The following is an 18,948-nucleotide window of genomic DNA, read 5'->3' as shown; positions in this document are numbered from 1 at the left end:
TTTGGCAGAAAGTGGCACGTTTATTATACTGATAGCTAAGCTCAGAAGAAGGGGGTGGGGGGTCACACTCACATACTCACGCTCCCAGGACAGGCACAGCACTGGAGATGTCAGGATTCTTCAAGGCAAGTGTCCCACAGCGCAATGATGGATGGTGTGATGAAGGTAAGTCTTCCTGAGGCACGATGGAATGCAACGCGGTGAACCATTGGCCAGGCGGTCCAGGTGAAGGGCCTTCATGGGAGGTACAAGCTTGTGAGTGCACTCCTGAGCGCATGGCCCCTTCCCCTTTTAAGGACCTGCTCCTCGTGGCCTGCAACTAGAGATGACTTGGCTGCGTCTGGTTGGTCACATTCCACCTTGGCCAGTGCCCGTGCAGTGTCCGTGCATTAGGTGTGAGAGTACTGCCTAATTAGAGTCCAGACACCTTGTGTACCTGGGAGCTCTTCTGATCTTCCTGCTGTTCAAGCAGCCCATTCATCCCACAAGCATTCTAGGGGGGAGGGGGAAAGCCACTTCACAGATATTCAAAGAGGGAGAGGAGACAAAAGGGCGGGGGAAGGTGTAACAGACCTTTTGAACATACAGGTTATACATAGCATACAGATAGCTGCTGCTGCTACAACAGTTTCTTTTGTCTGATTGGAAGAACTAGAGTTCCTGGATGGGAATGGTGACTGAACAAAGCTCAGACAGTGTGATGTTGCTCAGGGAGAGGTGGTGGCTCATGCCGCACGTACATTGGACAGTGCGTGTTGAATGAGGCAGCTGGTCAATATTGATGTGACCGGGATCCTAGTGGGGGGTCAGATATGGTCACTCAATTAGGGTGAACTGCAAAGAATGGGGCAGACAATCCCCATAAAGCTGGTGGATATTCCAGTACTTAGATTTACCAAGCCAGCATAAAACAGCTTCTTTATTACCTTACTGGTTACTCAGAAGTCCAAACAACACTATTCCCTTAAAGTGATCCAGCCTCAGGCCTCCATCCAGGTACCCACATCAAATATGATGAAAATTTCTGTAAATTTTGTTTCATCATATAGAAGAGAAGGTTCTACTAATCCCAAAGGATTGGACACGTTCCCCCCCCCCCAAGTTATTGAATATTCCAGATATTACCCAAATTCACGTTAAAGCCAATTCTTATTACATAAACTAAACTTTTTCCAAACCCTCTCACTTTTCTTTTTTAATAAAGATCAATATACATACAGACATGAGTTCAATTCATTGAAGTTCAGATTCATAGCAGAGAGGGTGAGCTTTGTAGTTGCAATGAGTTCTTTCAGAAATAGTTCACAGGTTATAGTCCAATGTCCAAATATCTTATTCAGGGTGTACCAGTATAACTGGGACCTCAGTTTTGTGACTCAAACTCCCCCTGATGAAGCCGAAGCAGATCTGAGATGACAGAATCAGGACCCAAGGATCTTTTATACAATTTCATGTCTTTTGACAAGTTGGGAGTTCAAAAGGTAATTAGCATGACTTTGAAGGGGGTCTGTCACCGGTACTTAGCTGTAGAATTAACATAAGGCAATTTGCTTGTTCTTCCACCATTCAGATTATTTGCCATACCTTTCAAAGAGATGAATACAGAGATATCCTGTGTTTACAATTCATTCAAATGATAGGATGTTCTTTTGACCTTTGAATTATCAGAATATATAGAATCCTAGCATATCAGGGTTGGAAGGGACCTCAGGAGGTCATCTAGTCCAACCCCCTGCTCAAAGCAGGACCAATCCCCAGCTAAATCATCCCAGCCAGAGCCTTGTCAAGCCTGACCTTAAAAACTTCTTAGGAAGGAGATTCCTCCACCTCCCTAGGTAACCCATTGAAGTGTTTCACCACCCTCCTAGTGAAAAACTTTTTCCTAATATCCAACCTAAACCACCCCCACTGCAACTTGAGACCATGACTCCTCGTTCTGTCATCTGCTGCCACTGAGAACAGTTTAGATCCATCCTCTTTGGAACCCCCTTTCAGGTAGTTCAAAGCAGCTATCCAATCCCCCCTCATTCTTCTCTTCCGCAGACTAAACAATCCCAGTTCCCTCAGCCTCTCCTCATAAGTCATGTGTTCTAGTCCCCTAATCCATTTTTATTGCCCTCTGCTGGATGCTTTCCAATTTTTCCGCATCCTTCTTGTAGTGTGGGGCCCAAAACTGGACACAGTACTCCAGATGAGGCCTCACCAGTGTCGAATAGAGGGGAACAATCACAACCCTCGATCTGCTGGCAATGCCCCTACTTATACATCCCAAAATGCCATTGGCCTTCTTGGCAATAAGAGCACACTGTTGACTCATATCCAGCTTCTCGTCCACTGTAGCCCCTAGGTCCTTTTCTGCAGAACTGCTGCCTAGCCATTTGGTCCCTAGTCTGCAGCGGTGCATAGACAGGGATTGTTAATTACATTGTTGACCCTCCTCATACATATGTAAATACACAAAAACACAAACATCATCTCCCCACGTCTTTTGAGGGTTATTTATTTTGCAGGATGTTTAGCCATTTCTAGCCATGTGTCAATTGGTGGTTTTTTGTTTTTTTTTTTGATCCTCATTGTTTAGTAAGTTATTCTGTATCATCCAATTTGCATACTGAGTGAATCGGGGACAGGAGCTGCATGGGTCACCTTAACACTAGCGATTTGACTATGAGTACTTCACTCTGCAGCCTTAATGTCCCTCTATAATGGGTTGTTTTTGTGATGGAATAAAACACATTAAATACCATGGAGTATTTGTGTTGCAATAAAGCCCATCTAGTCTGGATGCTTAAGGCACTGCACCTGCTGTTCTCATTGTGCTGGACTAGAGAGCCATGTCTGACAAAGTTTGACATTTACTGGGGATGGAGGAGGATGCTTGACCCTCCCTGTCCAGGCAGAGCAGGGTGCACGTTTTAGGCCAGGTTCCTTGGCACCCAGAATTACCTGAAAGGGTTTTTCCCTTCCCTTCTGTTAGGACTTTGTCTCCTCTAGGAGGAGTAGGCTACTTTATGTTGACTCAGGTGTCAAAGGGAGGATATGACATACTGGGGTAAAATTCAGACCATGGAGGGCTGCATCACCCCTGTCCTGCAACCTTGGGCGCCTTACAATGGCTTGCTGAAGTAGTTCCCACCTGGGTCACTCACAAACAGCCTTCCCATATGCAAGCCACACACTGTCTGTGTGTAACTGCAGCCTGTCAGCTACACCCTGGCTCTCACCAGCCTTGGTTATACTACAGGGTGACCCCAACGCAGCCCCAGTCCTGGATCTTCTGTCAGAAATGTATGTCCTATACTGCCCAGCCATCTCCTAGAGAGGACAAATATTTTAAGTTCATTATTCCTTTAAGGGAATAATATATCTGCTTATTACTTTAAATAGAGTTACCCAGACACTTCAACTTAAGCACACTGAATTAGATAAGACAGTAAAACAAAGTTGTTAACTACAAAGAGAGAGAGATTGTGAGTACAAGTAAAAGAGGCATAGAAGACAGAAATGGTTACAAGAAAAATAGATAAAACACTTTCTAGTGCTAACTTAGCAAACTATATGAGATTCAAGGAAAATTTCTCACCATATGCTTCCAGCAAGGTTACTGACCAAACTCTTCAGGTCAAGATCCCTCCGCCCCAGAATCCAGTGGTGGTTCTCCTTCGTCATCTTCGGTGCAATGCCAAAGGCAGACAGGAGAGAGAGAGAGGTGCCTTGGAGTGGTGGTCCTCCGTTTTATAGTTTACCTTCTTGTAAAACATTTCCATCAGAGCACCAGGAGACAAACCATCCTGATGTGTAGAAAGAATAGTAAATATGGCAGGTGACCAGCTTGGCTCAACAGTGAAATCCTTGCTGATCTTAAACACGAAAAAGAAGCTTACAAGAAGTGGAAGACTGGACAAATGACCAGGGAGGAGTATAGAAGTATTGCTCAGGCATGCAGGAGTGAAATCAGGAAGGCTAAATCACACTTGGACTTGCAGCAAGCAAGGGATGTTAAGAGTAACAAGAAGGGTTTCTACAGGTATGTTAGCAACAAGAAGAAGGTCAAGGAAAGTGTGGGCCCCTTAGTGAATGAGGGAGGCAACCTAGTGACAGAGGATGTGGAAAAAGCTAATGTACTGAATGCTTTTTTTGCCTCTGTCTTCACGAACAAGGTCAGCTGCCAGACTACTGCAGTGGGAAGCACAGTATGGGGAGGAGGTGACCAGCCCTCTGTGGAGAAAGAAGTGGTTCGGGATTATTTAGAAAAGCTGGATGAGCACAAGTCCATGGGGCCAGATGCACTGCACCCGAGGGTGCTAAAGGAGTTGGCGGATGTGATTGCAGAGCCATTGGCTATTATCTTTGAAAATTCATGGCGATCTGGGGAGGTCCCGGATGACTGGGAAAAAGGATAATGTGGTGCTCATCTTTAAAAAAGGGAGGGAGGAGCATCTGGGGAACTACAGGCCAGTCAGCCTCACCTCAGGCCCTGGAAAAATCATGGAGCAGGTCCTCAAGGAATCAATTCTGAAGCACTTAGAGGAAAGTGATCAGGAACAGTCAGCATGGATTCACCAAGGACAAGTCATGCCTGACTAATCTAATTGACTTCTATGATGAGATAACTGGCTCTGTGGATGAGGGGAAAGAAGAGGATGTGTTATTCCTTGACTTTAGCAAAGCTTTTGATACAATCTCCCACAGTATTCTTGCCAGCAAGTTAAAGAAGTATGGGCTGGATGAATGGACTATAAGATGGATAGAAAGTTGGCTAGATTGTCGGGCTCAACGGGTAGTGATCAATGGCTCCATGTCTAGTTGGCAGCTGGTATCAAGTGGAGTGCCCCAAGGGTCGGTCCTGGGGCCAGTTTTGTTCAATATCTTCGTTAATGATCTGGAGGATGGCGTGGATTGCACCTTCTGCAAGTTTGCAGATGACAGTAAACTGGGAGGAGAGGTAGATACGCTGGAGGGTAGGGATAGTATACAGAGGGCCCTAGACAAATTAGAGGATTGGGCCAAAAGAAATCTGAAGAGGTTCAACAAGGACAAGTGCAGAGTCCTGCACTTAGGATGGAAGAATCCCATACACTGCTACAGACTAGGGACCGAATGGCTAGGCAGCAGTTCTGCAGAAAAGGACCTGGGGTTACAGTGGACGAGAAGCCGGATATGAGTCAACAGTGTGCCCTTGTTGCCAAGAATGCCAATGGCATTTTGGGCTATTTAAGTAGGAGCATTGCCAGCAGACCGAGGGACATGATCATTCCCCTTTATTCGCCACTGGTGAGGCCTCATCTGAAGTACTATGTCCAGTTTTGGGCCCCACACTACAAGGAGGATGTGGAAAAATTGGAAAGCGTCCAGCAGAGGGCAACAAAAATGATTAGGGGACTGGAACACGTGAGTTATGAGGAGAGGCTGAGGGAATTGGGATTGTTTAGTCTGCGGAAGAGAAGAATGAGGGGGCATTGGATAGCTACTTTCAACTACCTGAAAGGGGGTTCCAAAGAGGATGGATCTAGACTGTTCTCAGTGGTAGCAGATGACAGAACGAGGAGTCATGGTCTCAAGTTGCAGTGGGGGTGGTTTAGGTTGGATATTAGGAAAAAGTTTTTCACTAGGAGGATGGTGAAACACTGCAATGGGTTACCTAGGGAGGTGATGGAATCTCCTTCCTTAAAGGTTTTTAAGGTCAGGCTTGACAAAGCCCTGGCTGGGATGATTTAGTTGGGGTTGGTCCTGCTTTGAGCAGAGGGTTGGACTAGATGACCACCTGAGGTCGCTTCCAACCATGATATTCTACAATTCTATGTTCCATGCTGACTTTTTTCACCTGTTAGAGCTTTCTTTGTTTTTCTTTACTGCTCGATGACTCTGTTTACTACCCAAATGCAAATTAAGGCAAGCACATAATCCTTCCTTTGTTTAGGACAGACCTGACTTCTGCCTGGGCAGGGCTGTAGGGTTTGGAACATGGGTTAATAACATCATACAGGGGAATCTTTTAATTTAACATATAGTGTTGCTACACACAGTTTATCAGGACAATACCAACCAGCAAATTGAGTTTTCAGATGATACCTTACAAAGTCTACCTTGTACAAAGAGTATTACGCTACTATGCAAGGTGTGAATACAGAGGTGTATTCAGTCACAGAAGGGGTCATGGCAGTTCTCTGAATGGTGCTGCTGACAGAGCCAATGATATCGGCTGTAGAAAACTCACTCACCTTTGCTTCCTGGCATCAGGTGAGAGGAAGGAGAAATTGCTAGCTACAAGGTATAGGAAATGAAGATGGAGGTCTGTCAAGCATTGACTGACATGGAGGGGAGCAAAAGTACAGCTAGGTGTGTGTGTGTGATGGGGGAAATCCTGGATTTTCTGAATGAAAAATGAACTGAAGTCCTCTTGGCAGTCTGCATTGAAGATTCTTCACAAGGAAATGGTCTAGATTGCTTGCTTTGTTTTTTAGGGTTTCACCTGGACAGCTTCTAAAGTCTGCAGGATGCTCATGGAGTGCTGAGAATTGGGGAAAATATATAAACCCCTTCGAAGAGTAATTCCCGAAACACTGCAAAACATTGTAAAAGACACCAGACCTCATGGAGGACACCACTTTCCAAGCTGTTTCCAAGGTACAATATTCCCATGACAACAAAAAATGAAGAAGTTTTCAAAATGTTAAAATCACTTGGCTTTCTCAGATGTACAAATCAAGAATATGTTGTCCAACAAGCCTCACGCTTGCAAAAGCAAATTTTAAAACTTCTCCAGCAGAGGTGTATGACCAAAATTTCAGGTGGATGGAGTTAGTTCTGGTACTGTTCAAGTGGAATCAAAATAGGACTTATAACAAAGGAACCTCAACCTTGGCTACTCACAGGTGAAAGTGATGTTCGTTTTCTCTAATTATCATCTCCAGTTTACTTACAAGATTGTAGGCAGTGTGTAATTCACTGAAGCTACGCAAGGCCAAAGGTTGCTGCTGCCGAAGCTCACTGAGGAGCACACATAGCCAGTATTGAATGTATGCAGTTGAAAAATGGGTCTCATTCTTTTGAGAGGGAGCAACTTGTGTCAGGGGTCCTTGGTTGCCAGGGGTCCTGAGATTAAATCTTGGGCAAACCATCTGAGATGGAGAAGGTGGTACCTTTTAAATCATATAAAATATTTCTTCAGACTAACTTATAAAATCCTTCACATGGGGGACATAGGCTCCAACACAATGTCTTGTTGATAAAGCAGTCTGTCTAAACATTTAAGTTAAAACCGTGCAACTTTCCCAGGTTTTAAAACAGATTTAGTTAAATTTGTATAAACCCCTGTGTGACCTAGGAAATAGAGCACTGGACTGGGATTCAGGAGACCTGATTCTATTCCCTGCTCTCACTGGACTGTTGGGTGATCTTTGGCAAGCCACTTAACTGCTCTGTGCCTCAGTTTCCCCATCTGTAAAATGAGGATGATGATATTGATCTCCTTTGTAAAGTGTGTTGAGACCTACTGATCAAAAATGCTAGACAACAGCTATCTAGGCTACTATTTTTTCAGTATAAGAATGTTTTTGTTTTTTTTTCCAGTTTAGCTTAAGTCATACGGAACAAACTATGGCACAGCAGATTTAGATTAAATCTCAGGATAAACTTCCTAACTGTAAGAACAGTAGGACAATGGAAGAGACTACCTAGGGAGGTTGTGAAAACTCCTTCATGGGAGGTTTTCAAAAGGAGGCTGGATCACCATCTGTCTAGGATAGTTTAGATACAAGTCCTGCATCTTGGCAGGGGGATTAGACCCTTGCGGTCCCTTCTAACCCTATGGTTCTATGAAATTTCAGCTTAACTGCAACAAGACTTTCTAAAACCAAAATAAGTATCCATACACACAGGGTTTCCACCAACTTAACTAAATCAGGTTAAATTCACACCTTATGTTAAACTGGGGCATCTTCCTCAAGTAGACAAGACCTTAAATTCAGGTCTGGGGTTCAAATTCTCAACATTGCCTGTAAGAGTGTGAAAGCTGTAGTCCCTTGAAATTTGATGACTGGCTCAAGCCTAAATCATGTGAGCAGAGATTTTCAAAGGAGCATAAGGGATTTAGGCACCAAAACACATTAAAATTCAATGGGAGTTGGGTTTCCTGAAAATGCCAGCCATGATTCTTCCCTGGATGTACACCATATATGGAGTCCAAATCAGAGTTCTGGCTTTTTGGTCCAGTTCTCTGTCTCACTTTGGATATAGTGTAAGTGATGAAGAGTTCAGTGCCTATTGGCTTAGACATTTAAAAATATCCTGAACTGAAGTGTGCCTGGTCCTCTCCCTTCTGGTGGCCAGGCCTTTCATAGAATCATAGAAGATAAGAGTTGGAAGAGACCTCAGGAAGTCATCCAGTCCAAACTCCCACCCAAAGCAGGACCAACACCAATTAAAGCCTTAACTGGGATGATTTCTCAAGCCGGGCCTTAAAAACCTCTATGGATGGAGATTCCACCACCTCCCTAGGTAACTCATTCACCACCCTCCTAGTGAAGTAGTGTTTTCTAATATCCAACATAGATCTCCCCCACTGCAACTTGAGACCATTGCTCTTTGGTCTGTCATCTGCCACCACTGAGAACTGCCGAGCGCCAACCTCTTTGGAACCCCCCATTCAGGTAGTTGAAGGCTGCTATCAAATCCCCCCCTCACTCTTCTCTTCTGCAGACTAAACAAACCCAATTCCCTCAGCCTCTCCTCGTAAGTCATGTGCCCAGCCCCTGATCATTTTCGTTGCCCTCCGTTTTCCATCCAAAAGTCAGTACACACTTGCTCTCTGCTGCTGTAGTCCAGACATTCAGCATGAAATGATATGTGCCTTAGAACAATGAATGGACAACTGTCGTGGGGGTAGTGAGAAGGAACAGGGATGGGGTCAGGAGGGAGGGCATGTACTGCAGAGACCATAAGCTTGGTTCTGCCTGAGGGGTGGGATGGAAGGAGGGATATGGAGGCCAATGCAGAACAAAGGTGCTGCCGTTAATTGGCCAGAGTCAATTTATCTGAAAGCTTTCTCCACACAAAACACCTTGTTGTGCATGCACGGTTTTCCCTGTGGAAAGGTTTCCGGTCTAGAGTTCACTCTGGAAAGGGCTCTCAGAGAGAAGGTATTTTTTGTCTAATGCTTATCCACAAAGTAGTCCTTCCCCAGGAGGTGCAGATGTTCATTTTCTCTATGAAAGAGGCCAGATGCAAAGGTTTTTTCCTTTCAAAAGATTCACACACATGAGACTCCATATGCAAGGTCTCAACAGAATGTTTTCTGTCAACAGAGCTTTAATGACAAATACTGGGCCAGGCCCTTTGCCCTGTCCCACAGCCCAGCAGGGGAATCCTCTAGCCCAAGAACAGCCTTCCCTTCCATTGATAAGCACAGGGACCAGCTCCTCTCATTTGCAATTGTATAACATCCTTGTGATAACTGCACTTATTGTTTTACATGGAAAATATCAGGAAAGTATTTCATGCTTTTTTGGGAGGGTGGGGTGCCCTGTATTTTAAAGCAATTCAGCATCTGGAAAGGAGGAGGAGCCAGCACCATGTGACCTGCTACCTCTTCATTTCCTGCTAGCAAGTGCCCAGTGACCACTGTTTTGAGAATCTTTGGGAGGATTTTTCTGTGTCCTATTGAAACAAACGATCAGTTCCACCAGCAGCCTGAGAGAAGCAACCTAACCGCCTGATGCATGTTCAGATACAATATGCATTGTGATCTCATTTAATGAGACAAGGTTTTGTTAGCAAAACAAAACGATCCTGAAGATGGACACTGAGCATGCGCCAAAGTGATTTTTTTCGATCACATGTAACTTACTATCTAACCAATTTTTTTCTGTGTTCTTTACAGGTCAGATTTAATTTAGAAATGGCTGAGCAGTGGCACTTTATCTAGATGGAACACAAGGTAGTCAGATTTTAAGACAGCCCCTTCTCCCCCAATAATCAATCACCTTTGGGCACATATCAAGTATGGAAAACATGAGCACCATAGCTAATTGTATCAGAAAACTATGCAAACAGGTATTTAGACTGCATACTATTATGCAGCCTTATCTACTGGTATGACAAGAGTGATCATGTGCTTGCTAAAAAGTATTAACCACTTCTTGTCATGCCAGCTAGGAGTTTTATTGGAGAATTTTAACAAATAGCTGACATAAAACTGCCCAAAATGAACACTGCTCTCACCCACTGCTACTGCTTACAGGAGTTGTACTAGGTGTACAGTACCAGCAGTAGGTTAAGTGGATATTAGCAACAATACTATCACTTTTCCAGGAGCAAATGTCCAATGCAGGGGTAGGCAACCTATTGCATGTGTGCCAAAGGTGGCACGCAAGGAAGGCCGGTGCAACCACTAGGCAAACTAGGCAGTCACCTTGGGTGCCAAGTGGTTGGGGGTGCCAAAAAGCAGTGCCCTGGCTCGGCAGGGAGGAGCCGCCTTCCGGAGGCACCAGAGAGCCACAGCGTTGGCGGTGAGCCCCAACCATAGAGGAGCCGGCGCGATTCAGGGGGGCAGCAGCCCTGCAAAGACGGTGGTGCTGCCAGTGGGGCGCAGCCGTGCCCCCTGCCCAGGCTGCAGCCCGGCCCCCACCCCTCAGGGGCTCCTGCAGGCCGCAGCAGATGCATGTGGGCGGCGGCCCCTGTGTGTCCCCTGGCTCCACCCTTGCCACGCTCGGGCTCTGCAGCTCCCGGGCATGTGAGCCGCTGATGAGGCACGGGGCCCTGAGCCTGCTCCTGGAGGGGCAGCGGCGACTCACACGCCTGGGAGCTGCAGAGCCCGAGCACGGCCAGGGGGGAGCTGGGAGGTGCATGGGGGCTGCAGCCTGGGCAGGTGCACCCCTTGGTCTGACAGGCATGGATATAGTAAGGGAAATCCTGGCCGGGGGGCAGTCAGGGAGCAGGGGGAGGGTTGGATGGGTCAGGAGTTCTGGGGGGGCTGTCAGGGGGTAGGGAGTGGTTGGATGGGGCGTGGGAGTAACGGGGGTCTGTCTGGAGGCGGGGGTGTAGATAAGGATTGGGGCAGTCAGGGGACAGATAGCGGGTAGTGTGCTGGGGGGAAGTTAGGGTGGGGGGGTCTCAGGAGGGGGCAGTCAGGGGACAAGGAACAGGGAGGCTTAGGTAGGGGGTGGGGTTCTGGGTGGCAGTTAGGGGAAAAGAGGCAGGGTTGAGGGTTCTGGGGGGCAGTCAGGGGGTGGGAAGTGGGAGGGAGTGGATGGGGGCAGGGCTAGGGTGGGGCTCTCCCTGTCCTCTTTTTTGCTTGTTGAAATATGGTAACCCTAGGCAAGGGGGAAGCTGGGGGGCGCATGGGGGCCGTCGCCCGCATGCATCGGCTGTAGCCTGCAGGAGCCCCTGTGTGTGTGGGGGGGTGCCGGGTCGCAGCCTGGGCAGGAGGGGCACGGCTGCCCCCTCTAGCAGCGCCACCACCTTTGGAGGGTTTCTGCCCCCCTGCTCTGCGCTGGCTCCTCCACGGCTGGGGCTCGCTGCTGCCGCAAGCAGGACGCTCTGGCTCTCTGGTGCCTCCGGAAGACGGCTCCTCCCTGCCAAGCTGCTGCAGTGGCCCAAGCCTGGCAAAGCCAGTGAGTGGACTCGGGGCGGGGGCTGCCGGGGTTGGGGAGGGAGGGAGGGTTCATGGGGGAGGGGGATGGGGGGCTGTGCAGCCTCCACGGGAGTCAGGGGGTGGGGAGGGTGGAACCTGGTCTGGGGACCAGCCCCTAGGCACAGCTGGCCCCTGGGGTCTCTAAAGCCTCATTGGGATTTGCCCCTCAATGAACCAATGTGCGGCGGGGGCTACAAGGTGGAAGTTTCGCCTAGGGTGCAAAATATCCTTGCACCGGCCCGTGGCAAGCTGATTTTCAGTGGCACTCACACTGCCCAGGTCCTGGCCACCGGTCCAGGGGGCTCTGCATTTTAATTTAATTTTAAATGAAGCTTCTTAAACATTTTAAAAACCTTATTTACTTTTACCTACAACAATAGTTTAGTTATATATTATATACTTATAGAAAGAGAACTTTTAAAAACAGTAAAATGTATTACTGACACTCGAAACCTTAAATTAGAGTGAATAAATGAAGACTCACCACACCACTTCTGAAAGCTTGCTGACCCCTGGTCCAATGTATGGTAACAAAACTCATATAAAAGCTAAACCAAATAACCTTATCTTGCATTTTACTGAAAGCTCAGGTTCTTTCAGATAAGCAAGTTCAGCTCTGGGAACTTATGGTGACAACATCTCCACTGATTTTAACTGCCATGGTGGAGTGTGGAGTATGGAGTGAGAGGCACCTCTCAGATAACAAGACCCCCCCACTGAGCTGCAGCTGGAAGCAAGAAAGCCAGGGCAGAGACTTGAGTATAGGTGTTATCTATCCATGTTGCCTGTGACTCTCTGGAGATGGGCAGCTGTGTCCTCTATTAGAAGGAACTCCCAAGTGGACTTTAGAAGTAGTCACAAGTAGAGCACACTGCAGCAGTCCAAGATGGAGCTGACATGATGTAGATGAGAGTTGTTGGATCTTCACTGGAGGGGAATGGATGTAGGGCTCTGTCCAGAGCCCGATAGTGAAAGGGAATATGATCCACAGATGGTGTTTGTCAAGGATTAGAAATCAGCCAGGAGGTAGGAATCGAAGAGTAGTAACAAACATCATTTGCAACTTGAAAAGAGGTTAATGGGTGCCCACAAGCATCTGTACCAGGAGGACTGGTGGTGTTAAATAGCTTAATGATTGGGGAAAGGGGAGGAACAGTGAAGTATCAGTTTGTGATGGACATGCAATTATTGGGTAGATTGCCCAAGCACTGTGATTGGTGATGCTGATTTCCTGGGATCTGTATCCAAATACAGCACTTATAAACAGAGTGGTGCTGTTAAAGTCAAGAGCTGCACTAGTGTTAAATTAAAAACTAATTCAGGGGTGGAGATGACTTGTAACGATTTATAAGATTGTTACAGTTAAGTTAGAGCAACTCAGGGTCCTGTTCGTTAGTGCGGGGAGACATAAGTTGTCTGGGCAATTTAAAGCCAATACTAGCTACAACAGCAAGGTGTCTGTGTGAGTGTGTGTAGGGGGACCACATTTGTTATAGGGCCCATTGCCCATACCCACCTAGACTAAGCCACATCTGTTCAGAAAGGCCCAACACAAATGCACAGAAGAAATCCCACTGTTTCTCAGAATGAGCAATAGGAGAGAATACTGTGATCGTGCATTACTGAGACAACAGAGTGCTGTACAGCTAGAGTGCCTATTATGAAAAGATAGGGGCATACCTTTATTTGTACAGACGAAGCTAAATAAAACTGGGGATGAGGGGAGAGGTATATTCTTCTCATTTGATACAGGACCAGGGAGGGTGAGAAGTTGGGGAGAAAGGTGGCTTAAGTTTTCATCACCTTTGCAGCCTCTTTCTTGTGGAGTTGGTTCAGGGCCACTTTAGTTCCTGGTGCAACATACAGCAGTCTAAGTTGGTGTCAACGACACCCTGCTGCTTATAACCCCAAGAAGTTGTTCCAACATCTGGGGATTGCCCAAATGCGCCTACACTGGAACCTTGGGCAGGAGGGAAATGGGGGAGTCCGTGTAGAGTCATTGCCCTAGCGCTGTGTCACCTGGGGGATTCCCAGGTAGATGGTTAAGCCTGCTTTCTGGCTGTGTTGTGCCACCAGAGCAACACAAAATAGCTGTACTGAAGAGGAGAATTAGGGGCTTCCTTTCTAAATGATCAGATGCAATACTATTCTTCTCACTAGATACAGCTAGAGGAGTCTGGCAAGTACGGCTCTATCCTGGCAGTGACAAGCCGACAATTGTATCACTGCTTGGCAGATATGGCTTTCACTGCCTCCTGTTCAGCATTTCAAATATCTCAGAAATCATCCAAAGAGAAACGAGATTCGATGCAGCCAGCGGGGAATGAAGATTTATGTGGATGACATCATAGGTAAGGGAAGCCTGTGGAACAACTAACCTAAGGCTAAAGCGAGTTCTGAAGGCTACGGAGAATGTGGGAATAAAATTATAAAGATATATGTGACGACAAACCGGCTATGGTTCTTAGGACATAGGATTGATAAAGAAGGGATGAGGTTAGCAATCGAAACAAAGCCATAGCTGAAAAGTCGCCTCCTACAATGTATCAGAACTGGGGCAGTTCCTCTGTATGGCTGAATGCTGGAGAATCTTCATACTTAATCATTCTCAAAAGGCCAAGTCCTTTATGAATTGCTTAAAACTGTGTGTGTGAATCTGGAATAAAGCACAGAGGCACACTTGTGGGGTTTTAAAATATCTGCTGACCACATTCCCAATATTGGTATTTTATGATCTACAGTTCTTTCTGCAGACGCTGGTAGCTATGGTATTGATGGGTTGTTACTCTAGTTACAGAGATCGGTGGAAATTGAGCAATTAGAATATGATTTAGAAAAATACTGGTTTGAAATTTTCAAAGTCAACTAGAAGACTTAGTCCCAGAGCATTTGTAGGGCTAAATAACCTAGAGGGCTTTGCAAATCTTGACCTATTATGCATTCAGATTCCAAGAGCAGGTGTGCTCAAAGAGAGAGAATGTTTAGCAGGCATGTGGCCATGTAAGAGAGTCACAGGCCACTTGCGTGAACTTAATAATGTCATGTTGGTGACAGACCACAAAGTGCTTGTATTTTTAATAAACAGTATAGACCTAAACAAGATACATATTAAATACCAGAGATTGCTCATGTGTTTTGAGATATAAATGTATTGCAGAATAGGCACATAGGTGACTGTCCACCTTGTTAGAAAGACGAGAGAGGTGACTGAGACTGCACTGAGGAGCCCTAGTAATCACCCAGCTTCTCCAGAGGTGTGGGATAATGTAGACGCCCACATATGTGCTACTTAGCATATCCAGTCACTCTCACTACAGAACTGATTCAAATAGCTGCTTGGGCTGATGCACCACCAGAAACCACGGTTATGGTTGGCTTAGTTACTTATCAGAGGTTTAGCATCCAGTCTATGATTTTTACATAATGAGAGGTGAACTTTCTGAAGACGAAGGTCTGATTACGTACAGCATTTGTAGTGTGTTCTTACAGTCTTCGTAAAGGATACATAAGGAATATTAGGCCCTCAGAAATGCTGGAAGGAGCCCTAATGTCCGTGTGATGACCCACTGTAGGATGTAAACATGAATCTTGCAGAATGACCCGACAAAGACAACTCAAAGAACTTCCCATTGCTACAGGGCTACCTGATAGGCTTTGGAAAAGAAAACTAGATGTGTGTGAAGAGGAGACATGCCTGTTTGGTAACCACTGTTTTTCTAGATTTGTAAGAAGTCTACTTCTTGATAGACCGGGGGTGGGTAAACTTTTTGGCCTGAGGACCACATCTGGATGGGGAAATTGCATGCACGACCATGAACTAGGGTTGGGGTGCAGGAGGGGGTGTGGGAGGGGGTGCAATGTGCAGGAAGGGGCTCAGGGTAAGGGGTTGAAGTGCAGGAGGGGTGTGGCAGGGGGCTCAGGGCAAAGATTGGGGTGCAGGCTGGGTTCAGGGTGCAGGCTCTGGCCCGGCAGCCGGGCTAAGGCAGACTCCCTACCTGCCCTGGCCCTGCACTGCTCCTGGAAGTGGCTGGCACCATGTCCCTGCGGCCCCTGGGGAATGGGTGGAGGGCAGAGGGCTCCGTGTGCTGCCCTTGCCTGCAGGCAGCACCCCCTGCAGCTCCCAGCCCCAGGGAACAGCGGCCAATGGGAGGTTCGGGGGAGGTACCCTCAGGATTCAGCCCGCAGGCCGTAGGTTGCTCATCCCTGTGCTAGACCCACTGGTCAACAGGGCTTAGCAAAGTTAAAAAGATCTTTTCTCAATTTGACATCTGGAAATAGTTTCTGACAATGGACCATAAATTGCCAGTTCTGAATTCCAACTTTGGGGGATATAGTGCATCAAGGACATTAACTCCAGACTTCACCACCCACAAAGGAATGCAGTGGCAGAGAAAACAGTACATATTCGCGAATTCTACAACAAAAAGACCCCGTACTAGCTCTGTTGAGCTGTAGGGCAAACCTCCATGTTAGTCATCAGAGTTAACTCAGGGCAGCTGTTCGTGGGTTGACAGCTAAGAACAACATTGCTATTCTCAGAGGTAAATTTTAGGTCTGAGTGGCCCTGGTCAAAGGATGTGAAGCTGAGAGGTGCCAAATCTAAAAGGTGTTTTGGCTTTCTTCTTTGACTGTCAGAATGCTGACTGGAGCTTACTCAAAAGTAAACTAGGAAACTCAGTCCTGAAAAAAATTCGATGAGAAGTACTGAACACCACCAGCTCCTAACAGTGAAACAAGCCGCACACAGCGATTCTATGTGGTCAAAACTAATTAAGGAATTCGGTACAGAGGAAGAGGAAGTATATTCAGCTGGTTCCAAGCCCAGCAGGACTGACATGACCCTATCTGCAATGGTACTATCACCACTGCCGTAGTGAAAGCAGGTAATCCTGTTGAATCCTACTGAACAGCACTTTCCCTTTCTCGTATTTGAAAATTCAAGTGACTCAACTGGACAAAACCCTCCTCAAGGTCAGAAGACAAGACCTAACTGTAGGTGAAGCTGGGGTCTTTAATTTTTTTTTTTTTTTTTTTTTTTTACATTTTTTGTTACCTTGTTTACACTGTGGGGAAAATGTGAGGATATGTTTCCTTAAATCTGTAGCAGAAAGCCAGGCAGGGGGAGGCTGAGGACAGTTGTAGGAGAAGCACTATAGGGAGACAGAGAGAGAACAACTTTAGGAATAATTCTGTTTTCTTTAGTTTAATACAGTTCTGTGTTAGAAGAAAGTAACTTTTTCTGTGGGGGCATGATGCTAACTGCTTGGGTTTAGGAACTTTTTCATGGTCACATGACACTAACTGCTTGAGTTTAGGAAGGAACTCTACTTGCATGGTCATAATATTCCTTAATTGGTTCATTGGAGTTTTACTCTATTTCAAGCATCTAGTCCGGTACCCAGCTGGTGGCAAGATAGATACAGATATAGATTATATATAAAATAAATAAAAAATCTAATAATAGGCTAGGATCTACTGTCGACCCAGTAGGCCCATGAAGCAGCAGTACATTTTGGCAAAGGTCAGGCATACTCCTTCAATTGATGGTTCAGCCCAAGCCTCCATTCATACATCTTGATGTTTTCCTTTCGCTTCCATCTCATCTGGATCGTGATGTAGTCAGTTCTCCTTCAGCCAGAGGCTTATCTTGGTCAGGCCTTGGGAAAATAATGATGTTGTATAATACAACTGCATGGACAAAAGCCTTAGTGCTTAGTATCATCACCATATTGTTTCTACTGCAGCCCTTGCCCCCTTCAGGGATCTCTTGGGTGCCTTTCCTCATTGCCAACTCTGTGCTCCCTCATGCAGGGGTTCCCTTTCCCCAGCCCAGCTGACTAGAATTGCTGCCTCCCTCAGGAGGAACGTTCTCACACAGGGGCAGAGACCTGTTCTTGCTTTAACTCTGAGCACTGCTCACTGTCTGCTGCAGGGCGTGGAGCAGGTGTGATCTGACCGACAGCAGTGGATGGCAGCTGGTGCCCTTTGAGTGGATGAGTAGGCCTAAGGCTACCACTATTGCCTCTACTCCTTTGCCCCATTTTCCTGCCTCCTTTTCCTTGCCCTTCTTACCCCATCCCCCAATTCCCTCTGATATCCCACTCTGCCCCCCGCTGCCTCTTCCCCTCAACTCCTTCTCCCCACTCTGGCTCCCACATACTCCCACTTAGCTCCTACCTTCTCTCCCCCACATTCTGGCCCTTGCCCTCCCAATTCTGCCCACTACCCCCCATAGCTCTAATCCGCCCCCCACTCCTCGCATTGCCCCCCATTTTCCCCTCGGCTCTAAGCCGTCCCCCCACTCCTCGCATTGCCCCCCCCATTCTGCCCCTCGGCTCTAATCTGTCCCCCCCACTCCTCGCATTGCCCCCCCATTCCCCTCTCGGCTCTAGTCCGCCCCCCACTCCTCGCATTGCCTCCCCCATTGCCCTCTCGGCTCTAATCTGCCCCCCACTCCTCTCATTGCCCCCCCTTCCGCCCCTCGGCTCTAATCCGCCCCCCACTCCTCGCATTGCCCCCCCATTCCGCCCCTCGGCTCTAATCCGCCCCCCACTCCTCGCATTGCCCCCCCCATTCCGCCCCTCGGCTCTAATCTGCCCCCCTACTCCTCGCATTGCCCCCCCATTCCGCCCCTCGGCTCTAATCCGCCCCCCACTCCTCGCATTGCCCCCCCCATTCCGCCCCTCGGCTCTAATCTGCCCCCCTACTCCTCGCATTCCGCCCCTCGGCTTTTATCTGCCCCCGTTTCCCCCCTCGGCCCGAATCTGCTCCTCACGCTCCGCCCGCACAGCCCCCCCCGGCTCTGATCTGCCCCTGACCCGCACCGCCTCAGTCCAGCCGCCCGCTCCCTGGCCGGCGCGGCCCCTTTAATTCCCTCGCTCCCTTCCCCCTCCCCCTCCCAGCCGCTCCAGCCTCCATTTTCCAGCGGATCCGGCACCTGGAGGCAGCGGCGGCGGGAGCGTCCCAGACCCCCCTGCCCGGGCATGGCTGCCAACATGTACCGGGTCGGAGGTAAGAGCCCCCCCACTCCAGGGGCCCGGGTCCCCCTCCCGCCGGCCGCTCCTCCCCGTGGGCGAGCGGCGCGTCACGGGCCCCCCACCCCGCTGGGAGCAGGGGGAGCCCGGGCAGGGGGCCGGCGGGGGCAGAGTTGGGGGCTGGCAGGGGACGGGTGCTGTGGGGTCAGGGGGCTGTAGGGGTGCGAGTAGAATCTGGGGTGGATGTGGGGCGGGGCTGGGTGGGTTTGGGGGTTGTAGAGCTGGGGGTAGAGTTGGCGGCTGGCAGGGGACGGGGGGTGGTGGGGGTAGATTCTGGGGTGG

The 18,948-nt window shown here is 48.0% G+C and overlaps 1 protein-coding gene and 1 long non-coding RNA gene across 6 annotated transcripts in view; one reads left to right on the top strand and one right to left on the bottom strand.

Annotated features, from left to right (window-relative positions):
• On the bottom strand, positions 1-18,693 carry LOC142072988 (uncharacterized). Of its 2 annotated transcripts, XR_012669630.1 has the most exons (5): positions 18,570-18,693; positions 17,165-17,289; positions 16,686-16,782; positions 3,584-3,791; positions 1-1,584 (listed from the first exon to the last, which is right to left on the bottom strand). It is a non-coding gene; the product is annotated as an uncharacterized LOC142072988 (long non-coding RNA). The 2 variants fall into 2 exon arrangements; XR_012669629.1 differs by having other exon boundaries at positions 16,686-17,289.
• The window catches only part of MTA1 (metastasis associated 1), a 150,298-nt gene continuing 149,864 nt past the window's right edge, over positions 18,515-18,948 (top strand). For all 4 annotated transcript variants that reach the window (XM_048862421.2, XM_075131440.1, XM_048862424.2 and 1 more), the window contains exon 1: positions 18,515-18,643. In XM_048862421.2, coding sequence (XP_048718378.1) covers positions 18,616-18,643 — 28 coding nt within the window. In that variant the 5' untranslated portion in view covers positions 18,515-18,615. The remainder of the gene's footprint in view (positions 18,644-18,948) is intronic.

Source organism: Caretta caretta, chromosome 8 (assembly GCF_965140235.1).
Source record: "Caretta caretta isolate rCarCar2 chromosome 8, rCarCar1.hap1, whole genome shotgun sequence".
NCBI lineage: Eukaryota > Metazoa > Chordata > Testudines > Cheloniidae > Caretta > Caretta caretta.
Note: the sequence above shows the minus strand (reverse complement) of the source record. Positions and strands in the feature narration are given on the sequence as shown.